Source organism: Panthera leo, chromosome D3 (assembly GCF_018350215.1).
Source record: "Panthera leo isolate Ple1 chromosome D3, P.leo_Ple1_pat1.1, whole genome shotgun sequence".
NCBI classification, from domain to species: Eukaryota; Metazoa; Chordata; class Mammalia; order Carnivora; family Felidae; genus Panthera; species Panthera leo.
Genome location: NC_056690.1, coordinates 43,510,817 through 43,530,188, shown reverse-complemented (window position 1 = coordinate 43,530,188; position 19,372 = coordinate 43,510,817). Strand labels below are relative to the sequence as shown.

The window sequence follows — 19,372 nt, the reverse complement described above, 5'->3', positions numbered from 1 at the left end:
CCCGACCCTTCTCAACCTCGTTTCTGGGTCCTGAAGGCTACGAGGTTCCCGGGGATGGAGGGCCGGCTCTTCTAGGATCTCTGCCGGGCGCGCGGCGGCCGGGGGCCTAGGGACCGCCCGGGAAAATGTCAAATTCTGACTTTATAATGAGGTTTAGTGGGATATACTTCTTCATGCTGTATTCAAGCTTGATCTTTTTCATGAAAGATTTAGAAGTCTGGATTCAGTGCCTACTTTTGCTGCCTATATTTTATGAGCCTAAAATAATAATTTTAGTTCAGTCTGAATTGTTTTTTAAGAAATTGTTGGTCTACCTTTTAGTTACATGTGCTCTATGGCTCAACACAATATTTTCATTTGTATTAACTAAAGTGACATGTTCAGCAACTCCATGAGAAAGATAAGGTGGCTGTAATGTTTTATTTTACAGATTGATTCAACTCGTTCATTATACTCAAACAATGATGAAGCTTGGTGAGAATAAGAAAATAATAATCACAGAACTTTAGAATTGGGAGGAGTAATAGTTGGGATTATTTCTTCCAATTATTTCTAATTTTTGGATGAGGACACAGAGGTCTGGATTGCACAGAGTGGCACAGATTTTGATGAAAACTGACCTCTTAAATCAGTGATCTTTATACTATACCACTGGTTCTATCAGTGAGTTAGCCAACCTTTGCCTACAAAGGGAGCAATTTGTAAAAGAGAATTTCTATTCTATTTCTAAAATTTAGCTTTGTAATATGAATCATGTCCTTTAAATTTGTTAAATAAATAGTTAAATTAATGAAGACAAAGAAAGAAGAAAGAACAGAAACAAGGAACGAAAGAAGGAAGGAAGGAGGGAAAGGAGGAAGGAAGGGAAGGAAGGAAATAAATCTACTGAAATTAATTACTATTATAATCTACATAAATAATTTGGATTTTAAATTTTTGAACTTTTTCATTTTACTTCTTTTATATAGTCCCTCCTTGGGGTGTGTGTGTGTGTGTGTGTGTGTGTGTGTGTGTGTGTAGAATGTCCTCTTGTTACTGTGGAGGATTACTTCTACCAGGATAACACTCCTGCCTCTCACCCTTCCAAAGAAGAGTAGGTTGTTTGAATCATGGAGAATCCACTAGCCCATATCTCATCAGTTGTGAGAACGCATTAGAGATTCACTCACTTTCCTTCCCTTTCTGACCTTACTGGTGCAAGTCAGCAACTCCAGCTGTGTACAGGACACATGCAAGGCTCCCAGTTTGCAAAACTGCAGGGGACTGTTGACTTTGTATCTTGGAGTTGGGCTGCACATAGGAAACAGCACAAATGGCACAGGCTTCCTCATCTGCTCTCTGCCAAGTAAGTATCCCAATAGGAAGGGCTGAGGTTGTCTGGCTATGCCAGTGGCAGAATGGGTGAATCTAATCAGGGGTGACTTAGTAACAAGTCCATTATGGTCACATATATAAGACATGCTGTCCAAGTCTGACCTTAGCAACGTAGCCCGACATTTTGAAGTCCATCTGTCTGACTCCTCAGCCTATTTCTCGGTTGATACTCCACATACCTTCTTTCTGTCTTTCTTACCTAAGATGACCTTGCTTCTAGGTCTCCTTGGTTACCAAATAGCTATTTGGAATATTTTATAATCCACTTAAATCTTAAACATAATGATGTCATAATTATGAAAATAATGGGGTTTGTATGAAATATTGCTTAATCTTAAGAACAAAATGGCAGCTGTAAAAACAGATGAAATAATTAGAGGAAGAAACTTTTTGGAAGCTTCAGGATATTTAAAAAGTAGTTAGTACTAGTTAGTAATAAACTTAGGTTTTCAGAAATTACACTTAAAGGAGGAACATGGATTACAGAAAACAATCTGCCACTACAGGATAAAGCACTGGTATTGCTAAACAACAGGTTCCTTTTTCAAAAAAATGTGGGCTTGTTGAAAAAGTACGGAGATGTCAGCCATGACTTCAAATGGTCCCTAACTTAGACAACAGCAAACTAATGAGCAAGAGTTCTCAGGGTTGAAGTAGCGCTGATTAATTTACTATGACTAACTTTTCCAGAACTGTGCTCTTCTCTTCCTAAGAAAAATACCCAAAGCCCTGCTTCTTCCATAGGCCGACTAGTCACCTCTCAGGATAGGACACATCTGTTTTCAGGTGTGGACTATAATTGCTCAACAGTGACATTAAGCTACTTAAAATACTAATAGTTCAAGTTTTGCTTTGAGATGATCTGTTTGCCAATAGAGCTAAGAGGTTTCCAACTAAAACAGATAATTAGTGGGTAATCAAGACAGCTGAAATGGGGTGTGGGCTGGACTTTGAGTGTGTCCTGTAATTGCCCATCCCGGTGCCCAAGTGGAGCACAGATAAAGTCTAAATAGCAGTTTGCTCAAATACGGAGACTAAGGGCCCTCAAAAGGCAGGTGGGCTAGTTCAGAGCAGTCAGTGTGACCCACTTAGAAAGTACTAAGCACATAATAAGTATTGACCGGCTAATTCCTCCAAATTTTAAAGGGGACCATGATGATTCTGAGATGTCAGTAGCCAGAGAGACCCAGGCTACAACTGGCTATGGTGACTAAGAGTTCTCTAAATTGTTTTTAAACAAATCATTAGCTGGATTTTCAGTTCAGCTAATCAATTATTAAATTATAGTGGGCCTGAAATACTCATCTATTGCATTATTTATATGCTGGGTTTTTATACTTTATCTACTTAGAATGTGTTTGCATATATTCAAAAAAATGCCAGCTATATAAATAATCTTCAAAATGTTTTATCTAAGAGTTTATTTACTCTATTTTGTATTGTGGCTTATATTTCCAAAGAAATTTGTTTGGCCTATATAGGAATATATGTATCATAAATTTCAAATTAAAAAAAAAATGCTTAAGGTTGTAATGGGTCCTATCAAAACAAAATTGTGTAGAGAAGAGAAGATCAAGGTGGCAGAGCAGGAAGATCCTAAGCTCACTACCTCCCACAGACACACCAAAACTACAACTACATATAGAACAACTCTCTGAAAACAACCTGCAGGCCAGTAGAACAGCCTTTCCACACCTGAAGATATAAACAAAAAGCCACATTGAGACAGGTAGGAAGGACAGAGATGTGGTCTAGTCGGGAACTATAGCCCTGGTATAGTGAAACACATGGGAGAAATGTCATGAATGTGGAGGTCCTTCCTGAAAAGCAAGGAATTCAAGCCTGACATCAGGCACCCCAGCCCTGGGTCCCTCCAAGGGAAGACAAGCCTCCATAACACCTAGCTTTGAAAATCAACAGGGCTTAACTCCAGGAGAGCTGAGACTCTACTCTCAAAAGGCTCATGCCACTGGGTGTTGTATGGAAACCAATTTGACAATAAATTTCATATATTGAAAAAAAAAAAGTCTCATGCACAAATTCACTCACTCTGAGACCCAACACAGAGGCAGGAGTTTGAAAAACTCCCAGGCCATGTATGAAGGAGATTTATTGACTAGTTTTAGGGAATGTGCCAAAGGAGCAGGAAGTTGTAAGAATCTTCTCTAGGGATAGGACTGCTGACAGGCCCCATTTTCCTTAATCTCCTTTTAACTAGCATCTACCTTGATGAGTGACATTTCTGATACTTCCCATCTACTTTGCTACCACCATTCACCCTACCCAGGTGGACCTGCTCTGCCCAATCCACCTACTCTGGCAGGCACTCCTCCAAAGTGACTCCCACCCTACCACACACCATGGATAGCTCAGCCAGGACCAGAGTCCCTCTCCAAAGATACTTCCACCCTGCCACACCCAGAGAACATCCTCCCCACCAAAGCAACTCCCACCCCTGGAAGGGGGCAGCCCTGCCTACCAATGCACCTGCAATAGTCAGGGCTGGGCTTTACAACCAACCACATCAAGGACCAGCCCCACCCACCAGTGCCCCCTCAGCATCAATAAATGAAACTTAACAATAAATAATAGAAAATAATAATGAGACTAAAAGTTAGTTCTTTGGAAAGATAAACAAAATTGATAAACCTTTAGCCAGACTCATCAAGAAAAAAAAAAGAGAGAGAGAGAGAGAGGACCCAAATAAATAAAATCAGAAATGAAAGATAAGAGGTTATAATCAACACCACAGAAATACAAAGGATTATAAGAAACTGCTACAGGGGCACTTGGGTGGCTCAGCTGGTTAAGCATTGAACTCTTGATTTAGGCTCAGGTCATGATCTCATGGTTCATCAGTTCAAGACCCACATTGGGCTCTGTGCTGACAGTGCAGAGCCTGCTTAAGATTCTCTATTTCTCTCTCTGCCTCTCTCTCAAAAATAAATACATAAAAATAAACACTTAAAAAAACAGGTATTATTCTGCCATAAAAAAGAATTAAATCTTGCCAATTGTGACAACATGAATGAATCTAGAAGGTATTATGCTAAATGAAATAAGTCAGACAGAGAAAGACAAATGCATATAATTTCACTTACATGTGGAATCTGAAAAACAAAACAAATGATCAAACAAAAAACCAGATTCTTAAATGCAGAGAACAAACTGGTGGTTGCCAGAGGGGAGGTGGCTGGGGGGATGGGAGGAATAGGTGAATGGGATTAAGAGGTACAAATTTCCAGTTATAAAATAAATAAGTCACGGTGATGAAAAGTACAGCATAGGGAATTATAGTCAATACTATTGTAATAATGTTATATGGGGACAGATGGTGACTACACTGATCGTGAGGAACAGTGAGTAATGTTCAGAACTGTTAAATCACTATGTTGTGCACATGAAACTAATATAGCACTGTATGTCAACTAAACTTCAATCATAAATTAAAAATAAAAAAAAACATTAAAAGGATCACATATCACAATCAAGTAGGATTTATTCCAGGCACGCAAGGATGGTTCAATATCTGCAAATTATACCACATTAACAAAATTAAGGATAAAAATCATATAATCATCTTAATATATGCAGAAAAGCACTGGGCAAAATTTAACATCCATTTATGATGAAAACTCTCAACAAAGTGGGTACAGAGGGAACATACCTTAACATAATAAAGGCCATATATGACAAACCCACAGCTAACATCATACTCAATGGTGAAAAGCTGAAAGTTTTTCCTCTAAGATCAGAAAAAGACAAGGATGCCCACTGTTACCACTTTTATTGAACATAACTCTGGAAGTCCTGGCCATAGCAATCAGACAAGAAAAAGAAATAAAAGTCATACAAATAAGTAAGGAAGAAATAAAACTGTCACTATTTGAAGATAACATATGATACTAGAAAATCCTAAAGACTCCACCAAAAACTACCAGAACTAATAAATGAATTCTGTATGGTTACAGGATACAAAATCAATATACAACAATCTGTTGCATTTCTATATATTAATAATGAAATAGCAGAAAATGAAACTTAAAAAAATCTTATTTACAATCTTATTTGATTGTAAATCAAATTTACAATTTGGTTCAAAAAGAACCAAATACAAAGGAATAAATTTAAGCAAGGAGATGAAAGACCTATACTCTGAAAATTATAAGACATTGATGAAAGAAAGTGCAATTGACACAAATAAATGGAAAGCTATACCATGCTCATGGGTTGGAAGAATTAATATTGTTAAAATGTCCATACTACTCAAAGCAATCTACAGTTTCAATGTGCTTTCTACCAAAATACCAATAGCATCTTTCACAGAACTAGAATAAATAATACCACAAATGATCCTGAATGGAATCACAAAGACCCTAAAGAACCAAAGCAATCTTGAGAAAGAAGAACAAAGCTGGAAGTATCACACTCCTTAATATCAAACTATACTATGAAGCTAAAGTAATAAAAATAGTATGGTACTGGCACAAAAACAGACACATATTTCATGTGAGAAATAAACTCACATGTATATAATCAACTAATTTACAACTAAAAAGGCAAGAATAGGCAATGGAGAAAAAACAGTCTCTTCAACAAATGGTGTTAGAAAAACTAGACAGCTATATGCAAAAGAGTAAAACTGGACCACTTCCTTCCACCATATACAAAATAAACTCAAAATGGACTAAAGACCTAAATCTAAGACCTGAAACAATAAAACTCCTAAAAGAAAATATAGGTAGTAAACTCTTGGACATTGGTCTTAGCAATATTGTTTTGGATCTGTCTCCTCAGGCAAAGGGCAACAAGCAAAAATAAACATGTAGAACTATACCAAACCAAAAAGCTTTTGCACAATGAAGGAAACAATCAACAAAACTAAAAGGCAACCCACTGAATGGGAGAAGATATTTGTAATGATATATTCAATAAGGAGTTAATATCCAAACTATGCAAAGCACTCCTACAACTCAACACCAAACAAGACAAAAAACAAAAACAAAACAAAACCCACAAACAGTCTAATTAAAAAATGGACAGAGAGGGGTGCCTGAGTGGCTCAGTCAGTTAAGCATTTGACTCTTGATTTTGACTCAGGTCATGATCTCACGGTTCGTGGGTTTAAGCCCTGTGTCAGGGCTCTGTGCTGACAATGCAGAGCCTCCTTGAGATTCTCTCTCTCCCTCTCTTTTTGTCCCTACCCTACTCATGTGCACTCTCTCTCTCTCTCTCAAAATAAATAAATAAACATTTTTTTTTAATGGGCAGAAAGTAAACATTTTTCCAAAGAAGACATGCAGATGGTCAACAGACACATGAAAAGATGTTCAACATCACTAATCATCAGGGAAATGCAAATCAAAGCCACAGTGAGGTATCACCTCACACCCATCAGAATGGCTAGTATCTAAAAAACAAGAAATAACAAGTGTTGGTGAGGATGCAGAGAAAAGGGAATCCTCATGCACTATTGGTGGGAATGTAAACCAGTTCAGCCACTGTAGAAAACAGTATGAAAGTTCTTCAAAAAATTAAAAATAGAACTACCCTATGATCCAGTAATTACACTTGTGGGTATTTATCTGAAGAAAATTAAAACACTAATTCAAAAAGATATATGTACCCCTATGTTTATTGCAGCATTATATACATTTACATTTATTATAGCATAGGTAACATAGTCAATAATATTACAATTACTTTGTATGATGACAGATAGTAACTAGACTTATCATGGTGATATTTCATAATGTATATGAATGTCAAATCACTATGATGTACATCTGAAACTAATAAAATATTGTATGTCAACTATACTTCAATTACAAAATATTTGTGTATAATAACGTTACTCAAGGTCATTGTTCCTGATCATGTGCACAGCCCGCCCTCTAGTGTTTCTTTCTAAAACCTACCAAATTTTAAACCATACTCTTAATCTCAAAATATTAGGCTAATAGGATTATGAACTGTGTCATCAAATTAAAAGAACCAGGCTAAATCCCTGACAGAGATGAAAGTTAAATCAGAGAAAATTGAAGGCCCTTTAAGAAGCGGGTGGTAACCTCACTGGAGAAATACTGCAAAGTTAGTGGTAAATATATATTAAAAAGTTTCATTTGGTAAAATAAAGTCTTAATAGAAAGAAGAGTTAGTTCATAGGATAGGTGTAGATATGTAAAATGGGATAGTTTTGTAACTACTAGTACCAGTGTTATTTTATTAAAAAGACAATCCAGATGTTGATTAAATAATGAAATTATTTCTTCCCAAAATAACAAATATACATAAAGCAGGTAAATATCTCTTTGGGAAGAGTTAAGATAATCTAACTTATTTGTATCTGGAATGTTTATAACAAAAATATATCAAATTAAATTTAAAAGAACATTCATTATCTGAAAAGAAAAAAAATAATTGTACATTATTCATGTATCTTGATGGGTTTCATAAGACATATAAGAAAAATCTGTGAGGTTATTTTTGCTTTCGTGAAAGAATAAGTCATAAACTACCCAGGGTAAAAACTTACTTGAGCACTCAGAATTTTGGAGGAAAAAAATATCCTTCTGACATATTTTAACTAATTCTGTATTTCAGGCTGTTTCTGTTGACAAGAACATACAATGAAGTATGGATTCTATGGGGCTGTGATCCATACTATTCGATGTCTTGAAGTTCAAATACTTCAAATGATGACCTTATTTAACTGTCATAAAGAATGTAAACAAAATAGGGACTTGGGTTGTCTTTTTTTTTTTTTTTTAATTTATATTTCAGGTCTCCTTATGTCTCAGGCATATTAGCATAACTTGTCTAAAATCATAAAGAAAAATTGACAGAAAACTGCTTGAGATCGCCATGTGTTTTCAATTGATGCTGGCAAAAACTAACCTAATGGAAGGCATTTGGTACAGGTTTATTTTTCCTTTGCAGTAACAGCAGGAACATGAAGCCATCACTCTTGGTGTTTATTGTGTATCTGCTATGGTTGGAAGGACGTCACTGTGCACCTACTTGGAAGGACAAAGCCGGTATCCATGGAAACCTGAAGGGTATGTTTGGTTTCTTTATCTGCTCTGTGTCCTGTTTGCATGTTTGCATGTGTTGCTGGCATATACAAGTGATTTACGGTTGAGAGATAACCGTATTCATTACGGCCCTCCAATTTCACGGTAGGATGTTCTCTCAGCACTTAAACCAAGTAGACATGATGCCAAACATCTGGAATAAAAGTAGAGAATTCCAGCCGAGTATCTGAGAACGTTCACATATCCAGATGTTTGCTATCACACAGATAAAACTTGCCAACTTTCGGGCTGCATTTCTTGGTATCATCCAGATGTTTGGTATCCTCTCAGCACGGTTTTAACGAACAGTGAAATTCTTTTCTAGCATTTGAAAAATTTAAACAATTAAAGTTATCTGTGCAGTTATTCCTGAAATAGTGAAAGAATGGGTTATAGTGACATTGAATCTGGTTAGTCTATGTTCATGAACTTGTGACCTTTGCTTGACGATATATGCTTTGGGTACTGAATACTTAGAAAAATAAATTAGTTAAAATGCTGCTTTAGGAAGGTCTATGATTAAACTCAGAAACAAAAATAAGTTCCTTTGGAAGCCACACTGACTACTGCAAAGAGAGAATGACAATGAATTTTATACCCACCAAAAGCTTATTAAAGATGTAGAAAAGAGGTGTCTGGGTGGCTCAGTCGATTGAGTGTCAGACTCTTGATTTCATCTCAGGTCATGACACCAGGGTTGTGGGACTGAACCTTGCATCGGGCTCCATGCTGAGTGCGGAGCCTGTTTAGAATTCTCTCTCTCTTTCTCTCTCTCTCTCTCTCTCTCTCTCTCTCTCTGTGCCTGGGCACCTGGCTGGTTCAGTCAGTTAAGTGTCTTGATTTTGGCTTAGGTCATGATCTCATGAGTTTGTGAGATTGAGGCCTGCATCGGGCTCTATGCTGACAGCACAGAGCCTGCTTGAGATCCTCTCTCTGCCCTTTCCCTACTTGTGCTCTTTCTCTCTCAAATTAAATAAATAAACTAAAAAAAAAAAAAAAAGGTATTCTGTCTCTCCCTGTCTCCCTCTGCTCCTCTCTCGTGCTTGCATGCTCTCTCTCCTTCTCTCTAAAATAAAAAAGTAAATACAATTTTTAAAAGGGTATATAAGAGATGTCCAGCAGGTTGTTAAAGAATCTTGTATTATATGAGATACTTTCTAGTTTTAATGCCTCCTGGGAAGGCAATTGAAGCTGAAAGAAAGGGCAATTGTTCGCTGTGTTTGAGGTTCCCATTTGGCATTTAATATAAATTGTCTGTGAAGAAAATCTGAATTTTTTTCTAATATAAACACACTTGAGTTTTAAGTGAAAGAAAAAAAACTGGATAACTGGAAACAGGCCCTGAGTGAGAGGACAAGAATGAGGTTAAATGAACTCTGACTTGTCTAGGAGCTCAGACACGAGGAATAGAAGGTATCATCTACATGGCAGCTGTGTCCGTGGGGCAGCTAACAGCCAATCCATTGTGATCTGCTTCCAGAATTTGATGCTGCAAAAGAACAGCTAAGTCTCTATTTAAGGGACATAATGAAAACTGGTGAACTTATTGTATTCTGATACACTGCAATTTGATCAGATCTCAAAGGGAAAAAACTGCAATGCTTCTTTTAGGTTTTCCTGAGGCTGGAGACATAGATGGAGACGAAGAAGTGAAGAAGGCTTTGATTGGTATGAAGCAGATGAAAATCATGATGGAAAGAAGAGAGGAGGAACATACCAATCTAATGAAAACCCTGAAGAAATGCAAAGAAGAAAAGCAGGTACAGTAATTGGGAACAACACCTGATCTTAAATATAGCTAGACCATAAATACTGCATCTGTTAGTGCAGTTGATGACTTATTTATTTTCCCTAACAGTAGATTTTCTGGAGAGCAGCTCTTAGTGGATGAAAACTTCAAAGGCAGAGTGGGCCTTTGCAGGACTCCAAATCCAGGAATTTGAGGGATTCATCTCTGTTGGGGAAGTGCTACTTTCTTAAAAATACTTTATCTTTAGTCCATTCTGACTCCGGATATGGAGTCAAAAGTGTTCATGGAGTTTTTGGCTAGATCTGTGGTCTCCAAAGGTTTTTGAGCCCCCATCCCTATTACTAATACTATTCTTAGTGTTCACTCCTAAATTTATGCATATTAGTTTATTTGTAAATTAGACACACGAATTGCTACCATTAATATCTCAAGGCAAAAAATAGATGTAGGATGAGGTTCATCACTAGCTAGGGTGGATGTTAAATCCATATTTCAAATAATCTGGAAAATATTTTGAAACTTTTTAGTTGATGGCCAGGTCTGATTAGATCATAGTTTTACTTTGTCATGTGACCAACAAAGAGCTTATAATGAAGACGTTTCAGCTCTGCGGCTTGCTTCTTGTCTACCTGAGCTTAAATTATTCATATTTTTTAATCTCATGGGTATTGTTTGGTTTTTATCAAGAATCTTTTGAAGCTTCTTCCCCATTTGGTGAGGGCTAGCTTAGTTAAAACTAAATAATAAAACCATCATTCACCTGAGCCCTCTAAATGGCAATTCATTGCAATCGGCTCCAAGGGAACAAAGAGAGAGGGAACCAGTGTGGATGCTCCTGGAATGTGGAGGACCCACTTCCCCATGGTCCTCTCGAGCAGTTGGTGACATGCAGTGGTCTGACATAAGCACCACAAGAAAGCACCAATGTATATAAAATAGTACATCAGCCTAATAAGTTTCTTTATTCAAATGCCTTCGCTTAATAGTTACAGTTCAAACTATGTATCTTACCAATGGGAAATACACATTACAGTTGACCTTTGAACAATGTGGGAGTAAGGGGTGCCGACCTCCAATCGAAAATCTGCATGTAACTGTTGACGCCCCCAAAACAATTTCTAATAGCCTACTGTTGACCAGAAGCCTTACCAATTGTATAAATAATCGATTAACTCATATTTTGTGTGTTGTATGCATTGTGTACTGTACTCCTACAATAAAGCTAGAGAAAAGAAAATATTAAGAATATCATAAGGAAAAGACAATACATTTATAGTACCGTCCTGCATTTATTGAAAAAAATCCACCTGTAAGTAGACCCATGCAATTCAAACCCATGTTTTTAAAGGTCAACTATATATCCAAATATCCAGAGAAGATGTTAAAAATTGTTCCTATGTTACAGAATTAAGCTTAATATGTTTCTAAGTTATGAACACTGCATGGCTCACAGTTTAATAACATTAACAATGAACAAAACATTCAAAACAATTCAATTATTTTTTAAAATTATTTTCAACATTACCCTTAAATCAAAGAGGAAATCAAAACTGTAACAAAATAATTTGGAAAGTATTCTAAATTTTAACATTGAGAGTAAATTACTTTAAAATTTTATTTTTAAAAATTTATAAATGTGGTAAAATACACATAACATAAAATTTACCATCTTAATTATTTTTATGTGTATGGTAAATAGTGCTGAATACCTTCACAATTCTGTGCAATCAAGCTCCAGAATTCTTTCCGTCTTGCAGAATTGAAACTCTGTACCCATTAAACAACTCCCTACTTCTCCTACCCCGCCACCTACTTCTCCTTCCCCGCCATCAATTTTTTTAATTATTATTTTTTTAAATGTTTACTTACTATTGATAGAAACAGTGAGAGCTGGGCACAGGGCGGGGAGGTTGCAGAGAGAGAGGGAGACACAAAATCCGAGGCAGGCTCCAGGCTCTGAGCTATCAGCACAGAACCCAACATGGGGCTCAAACCCACAAACCATGAGATCAAAGTCGGACGCTCAACCGACTGAGCCACCCAGGCGCCCCCTTTTTTTAAAATGTTTATGTACTTTTGATAGAGATAGGGGATCAGTTTTTAAATTAAAACTTAAAAATAAAAGTTTTAATATTTCCTCCCTACACCTGTACCTATAAACATGTAAAGTTGGAGGCCACCAACTGCAGATAGCTGCTGGAATTCTTTATTTCTGAGTACAGTGGCCTCTGGGTGTCCATTGAGCCACCGGAGCAGGTCTGTGTGACAGGCTGACGCCAAAGTTATATGTGAACCTGTCACCAGATTGGTTGATGTTACGGCCACACCTATACCCCTTGTGGCACAGGGTCCCTAGCAAGGAAAGGAGATCACTTGACTAGCAGCTGCAAACCCTCCTCCCTTTGGACAGCAAGCAAAAGATTTGAGGAAGTCAAAAATAGCTCCTTATAAGGATAATGTGAAAGCCTCTGGAGCTGGATTCTTCTGTGATGGGCTTGTGAGCTGGGCCCTGGGAATAATGACACTAGTTATCATTTACAGGCTCTTTATAAAACACATTATCATGTGTAGTAATCCTTCCAACATCTGCAAAAACCATTACTTTCCCTTTACAGCTAAGGAAACTGAGGCTCATGATGTCCATGAGCGTGTTAACCCAGCGCAGTTATGAATGACCCCAGAGAAAATCAGCTGTCGGCACTGTGCCTCTGGGACCCAGTGACTTTCTGTTTTTGTCCCTTTCTCTGGCCTCCCCACAAGTCAAGGGTGTAATACTAAGAAAAGAATGCTTCAGTTAGGGGTGGGTCAAGTAAACAGATGTCAGTTTCAGTTTGCCCTCAGGAATCCCAAGAACTAGTAGGATTTTTTTCTTAAAAACCTTCTTACTATATAAACATTCATTAAATTATACTCTTAAGGTTTGAAGCCTCAAAAACTTAATCAAAAAAAAGGAAAACCTGTTTAACTCTGAGTCCCCCTCCCTAAAATTACTTTATGATTTTTTTATTTTTAAAGAAAAAATTTTTGTAACGTGTATTCATTTTTGAGAGAGACAGAGTGTGAGTGGGGGAGGGGCAGAGAGAGAGGGAGACACAGAATCCGAAGCAGGATCCAGGCTCTGAGCTGTCAGCACAGAGCCTGATGCCGGGCTCGAACTTATGAACCGTAGGATCATGACCTGAGCTGAAGTCAGACGCCCAACTGACTGAGCCACGCAGGTACCCCCCTAAATTTAAACTGAGGATAAAGGATACTTTAGGCAAATGATGACTTAGCAAATATGGGGTTGGTGCCCCCAGTCTCCTAGTACGGAGCACTACCCATCCTCAGGTGACCTAGGGTCATCACAAACCCCTTCACAGCCCCTCCTTATTAATATTGAATATTATTATATCAATATAATATTAATTATATATTATATATAATTATATATTATATTAATATAATATTAATATTAAGAGATTATCAATATATGATTTAATATAATATTAATATACTGATACAAGTATTAATGATTAATAATTAATATTATATTAATATATTAATATAATATTAATATTCAGAGAGCATCTGAAATTAACTGAAAGTGAGAAACTCCAGGGTGGCTTAAAGTGATTTGACCCCCACACCAAGTTTATATAGGACTTTGAAAATCTGTAAACTACAGGAATAGTCAGCAGGTAGGACATTTTAGGGGGAAACAGAAGGAATGGGCAGGGCATTTCTCCCCAGAGATCTTCCTACATGGCAACATTACACTACCAAAACTTGGGACATGTGATTTGGTAACTGGTTTTTGTTGTGCTCTCAGAAGGAAGTGGAAGGAAATCGAGGCACACTATGTGCCTTGCTTGTTTATCTCAATACAAAACCTTAAGAGGTAAATCCTATTGCTATTCTTATTTGCTAAGGAAGATACTAAAGCTCAGAGATGTTAAGCCATTTGCACAAAGGTACACAGTGAGTGTAGCTTGGAATTGGAAATATTGGGATTTCGGTTTATGGTGACAATGAACAAGACATTTAAAATTGGTACTGACTGGAACGCCTGGGTGGCTCAGTTGGTTGAGTGTCCAACTTCTGTCTAGGTCATGATCTCATGCTGTGAGTTCGAGCCCTGGGTCAGGCTCTGTGCTGACAGCTCTCAGCCTGGAGCCTGCTTCGGATTCTGTGTCTGCCTCTCTCTCTGCTCCTCCCCTGCTCATGCTCTGTCGTGCTCTCTCTCTCTCAAAATAAACATTTAAAAAAATAAATAAAATAAAATAAAATAAAATAAAATAAAATAAAATAAAATAAAATAAAATAAAAATGGTACTGACTGAGGAAATGTGGGCAGTATTGTTTCCAGCCATGGTGGGGTAACTTTCTTGAGAAGATGTAGGAACCCAAATTGATCTACAATGCCCAAGGAGATAAGGAAATCATCAAAAGATTCTCAGTGCCCAACTAGTTCTTTGGGCTTAACATGACAGGGAAAGGTGATTTCTTTTTCTTTTCCATTAGGTAAAAATCAATACTAAATTGGTTTTAAGTACGGAAACTTTGCCTCCACTGTGTGGTTTTCACTTAAGGGAGTCACTGTTAGCTCTGAGACTGTTTTATGGAGGAGTCCATTATATCCAGTCACTCCCCTGAACTAGGTCTCAGGCTTGGAGGGAGCTTGTCTTTAGAAGTCCACACTAGCAAGGAGACCAGGGGTCTAGGCAGGGGTGCTGGCCTTGGGGGAGGTCCCGGGGGCAGGGCTGAGATTCTCAGGGACAGGCTCCTTACCACCCGGCGTGGGACCTGACCACATACAGCAAGGCACCACGAGGGGGAGCACTCGGAATATAGACAAGAAGAAAGACAACCTCAGAACACTGGCATGTCTGCAATTAGAGTGTAACTGGCTGGGCAGATCTGATTTGATATACAAGAATTGCCCTTTCTTGCAATGTTTAAGAATGTACAAAAATTAAAGGCAACATAAATGACGGAAATAAATTTGTCAGCTTTATAAACCTTAAAGCCCACTTTCCACATCTTCCAAGAACTACATGTGAAGACAGACAAGTAAACAGGTAAATTATAGTCATCCCCCAGAGTAGAGACCACATCCTAATTCACCCGCATCTAGTGCAATGTCTGTCCCATCACAAGTACCCAATAAATAGCTGTTGAAAGAAGGAATAAATGAGTGAACAGATGGATAAGACTTTCAGTCTTCAGTAAGGATCAACCAGTGTCTTTTCGTTAAACAAACAGAAAGCATTCAGGTAGACCTGTTAACAGCTAGGGGCACAAAGAAAGAGTAAAGAAGTACATCAGAATACGCATATTTTAAAAATCAGCTAAGGTACACATAGAGTTATGAAATGGAAATAGGACGCTTGTTTCTTTTTTTAATTTTTAATTTAATTTTTTAAAATTTACATCCAAATTAGTTAGCATATAGTGCAACAATGATTTCAGGAGTAGATGCCTTAGTGCCCCTTCCCCATTTAGCCCATCCCCCCTCCCACAACCCCTCCAGCAACCCTCAGTTTGTTCTCCATATTTATGGGTCTCTTCTGTTGTGTCCCCCTCCCTGTTTTTATATTATTTTTGTTTCCCTTCCCTTATGTTCATCTGTTTTGTCTCTTAAAGTCCTCATGTGAGTGAAGTCATATGATATTTGTCTTTCTCTGACTAATTCCACTTAACATAATACCCTCTAGTTCCATCCACGTAGTTGCAAATGGCAATATTTTATTCTTTTTGATTGCCAAGTAATACTCCATTGTATATATATACTACATCTTCTTTATCCATTCATAGGATGTTTGTTTCTACTTTTTAATTAGGAAGCCTTGAGACTCATGAATGAAGTTCAGGAACATCTAGAAGAAGAACAAAGTCTATGCCAGGTGTCTTTGACAGATTCCTGGGACGAATGCAAGTCTTGCCTGGAGAGTAACTGCATGAGATTTTACACAACCTGCCAATCTAGCTGGTCCTCTATGAAAAATACGGTAAGGGAAAAATAGAGCTCAAGGTTTCAGAATACTTAAGGTACATACTCCAGCTTAATTTTTAAAAATTAACTTATTTTACTATTTAGAATAGAAATGCCTGACCTGATATTGGCCTTTTGTGACCTAGAATCTAACATTCATGCTATGTACAAATCACCTGTGTATATTCAAATTACAAGATAAAACAGTCATTCAGTGTTCATCTCTCCCTTTAATGACACAGTGTATATCCCTCTTGGAAATATCCTGAATCTTTCTGTCTTGTATTTGTCCTTTGTGAATACATTCCCACTAGATTGTAAGCTCTTTGAGGGCAGGGACCACATGTTAGCTGTCTTCATTTAAGCATTAGGTATCTAATAAATGTTTGCTGAATTGCATTCTAAATAATAGTATTATAGTCTCTGATTTCAACCTGCTTTAATTTTTTCCCTGGAGGCCAAACATTTGAAGACATCCTCTGCCTCCTGAATCTCTCCTTCAACAGGCTTGCCTTCTTACAGCAACACACACATATGCACACATTCATGTCCTCTTTAACCATATCTATGCATTCCCTATAGGACTGGCATGTTTGTTTGTTTTGTCCCCTTTGGCTATCTGTCTGGGCAGAGGGACTCACAGAAGGTGGTGACCTGAATAGGATAAGCTCTGCCCCATAAAAGTCTCCTATTCTATTGGCCTGAATTTCTCTTCCCGTTCGAGACGTGAGCTGAATATGAAATGCAGTGAAATTTCCCTCTCTATATTACAGCATGCACTACTTACAGTATGCTCCTGGCTTGGCAATGCCATACCCAGTTATAGAGGGAGCAACCCCTAGGACAATTCATTTGCCAAGTTAATTTGCCTCCACTGTTAATTGCATCTGCTCTATTTTTATAGCCATTGTCACTCTCCAATATACCGGAAAACAGTGGAATGAGCACTGGCTGGAGGTCAGAGATTTGGGAACCATTCCTGTCTGTGCCAGTTGTGTGACTTTATGAAAATTTCTTGGGGCTTTAAAGTTTGTTTTTGTGGATGGATTCAGGCAAATACAAGCTGGCAGAGAGAGGGACAGACAATCCACCCAGATTACTTTTTTTTTTTTTAAGTTTATTTATTCATTTTGGAGAGAAAGAGAAAGAAAGAGAGAGAGACAGAATCCCAAGGAGGTTCCATGTGGTCAGCATGGAACCTGACACAGGACTTGATCTCACAAGCTATGAGATCATGATCTGAGCCAAAATCAAGAATTGGACACTTAACTGATTGAGCCACCCAGGGGTCCCAACTCCCACCCCGGCCCCCACCCAGATTACTTTTTGAGAAAGGCAAGAATAATACAAGAATTTCTGGGGATTTCTTTGAACAGCATTGGGATGCTACATCTGTGATGTCGGATAGTTGGTATGCTCCATAGCTTTCAACATGGCCACAGCGCTACCATATAAGGGCAATTGTGTTCTAGCACAAACCTGGAAGTCATATGGATGTAGGGCATGGTGTGACTGCTGGAAAATATTCTCCCACTGAGTGTAAAATTCTACAATTAGAGATTCATTTCTTTGACTCTAGCCAAAGAGGGCTTTGATTACTACTAATATGTAACCATCCCTGAGTAGCCTATTTAACTCTATCAGGCATCTATAATTCAGTATGAATGTGTTTATCTTTTCCTTTCCATGGACTAATTTATGAGACAAGAAAGAGAAGACCATAAAGTCACTAACAACATTACGCTAAAGGAAACAAACCAAAAAAAACCCCCAAAAACAAAAAAACCCCAAAACCAAAAAACCCTAAGACAGAGATGAAAGGCAAGAGCTTTTTTCATAGTTTTGGGGCAACCTACACAGTACCCTTTAAACCTTGACATGCCAGCCTCTGCCGCTACATCAGGCTGTGGCTTGCCAACAATATTAAAAACTTGGCCTTTGGTAGGCAAACATAAACAAGGAAGAATTTCAGATCCTATTTCCACAAACAAAGTCAAAGTTATAAGAGTGTTAATAAATTATCTTAAAAAATGAGTCACCTTTTCCTATCTTGCCCAGAATTATTTTTGATTTGGAATGACCACTGCAAGTTGACTTTGAAATTTACAATAAGAAATGGTCCATGTCAATTGTCCTTCCATTTAAAAAAAATAATAAAATAAAGTTGATTTTTAAAAAAGAAACGGTCTAGAAAGAAAATTAATCTCTTATTCCATTTCTATCCTCCACCTCACCCCACAGGTCGAACAGTTTTTCAGGAAGATGTATCAATACTTGTTTCCTTTCCACGAAGATAATCAAAAAGATCTCCCTGTCAGTGAAAAATTCATTGAGGAGGATGCACAAGTGGCCCAAATAGAGAATGTATTCAGCCAGCTGACCGTGGATGTGAGATTTCTCTTTAACAGGAGTCTTAACGTCTTCAAACAGATGCAGCAAGAATTTGACCAGGCTTTTCAATCATATTTCATGTCAGATACAAACTCCACGCAGCCTAGCTTTCTTCCGGTTTTATCCAAAGAACCAGAGAAAAAAATGGATCCTGTGCAAAGTTGGGACATTCCCAGCTTCTTCCAGCTGTTTTGTAATTTCAGTCTCTCTGTTTATCACAGTATCAGCACAGCAGTCACCGAGACGCTAAATGCAATAGCAGATTTACCGAAGCAAGACAAAGGCAAGTATTAAAAGATGATTTTTACTTAGATGTCAATACTAAGGTCAAGCTTTGTTTACCTTTGGAAATGGTAGACACTTCTAAGTCATTTTACAATGTTTCTTAGAGTGACAATTTATGGATAATTGACGTTTCAGAGCCTCTTAGAGAAAGCTTCGAAGTCTGCCAAACACCATCCCTCTTCCGTCATTGTCAATAGCCCTGTGGGGCTGTTCTGTCTTTTTAAAGCAAGTTTTCAAAGCTGATAAGGAAAATGCTAGCCGGGTGAGAAAGTTGAACAAAATGGTTGCCCCCTTTATCAAAACTTGTGTATATATGCTCTGCTCTATTCTGCCTGAACATCACGGGGCTTCTTTAAAATCAGTCTAGACTCCTCAACTCACAGTTTGGGAAGAAGCGTAGTGTCACATATAACCAGTGCCCTCCATAGTGCCCTCCATAGCCTCCTCTGCATCACTGCCGTAATCCCTTAAATCATAACATTTGTGCACAAAGCCATAGAAGATGCTTATAGAGAAACCCAAAGC

General features: G+C 37.9%; 1 protein-coding gene across 2 annotated transcripts in view; it reads left to right on the top strand.

The window, feature by feature from the left end:
* Positions 1-960: 960 nt before the first annotated feature.
* Positions 961-19,372, top strand: part of CLUL1 (clusterin like 1) — a 36,904-nt gene continuing 18,492 nt past the window's right edge. For both annotated transcript variants that reach the window (XR_006195252.1, XM_042910530.1), the window contains exons 1-5: positions 961-1,345; positions 8,314-8,432; positions 10,059-10,207; positions 16,020-16,187; positions 18,413-18,845. Coding sequence is in view for 1 of the 2 variants with exons in the window: in XM_042910530.1 (XP_042766464.1) it covers positions 1,230-1,345; positions 8,314-8,432; positions 10,059-10,207; positions 16,020-16,187; positions 18,413-18,845 (985 nt within the window). In the remaining variant the exon portion in view is untranslated. The remainder of the gene's footprint in view (positions 1,346-8,313; positions 8,433-10,058; positions 10,208-16,019; positions 16,188-18,412; positions 18,846-19,372) is intronic.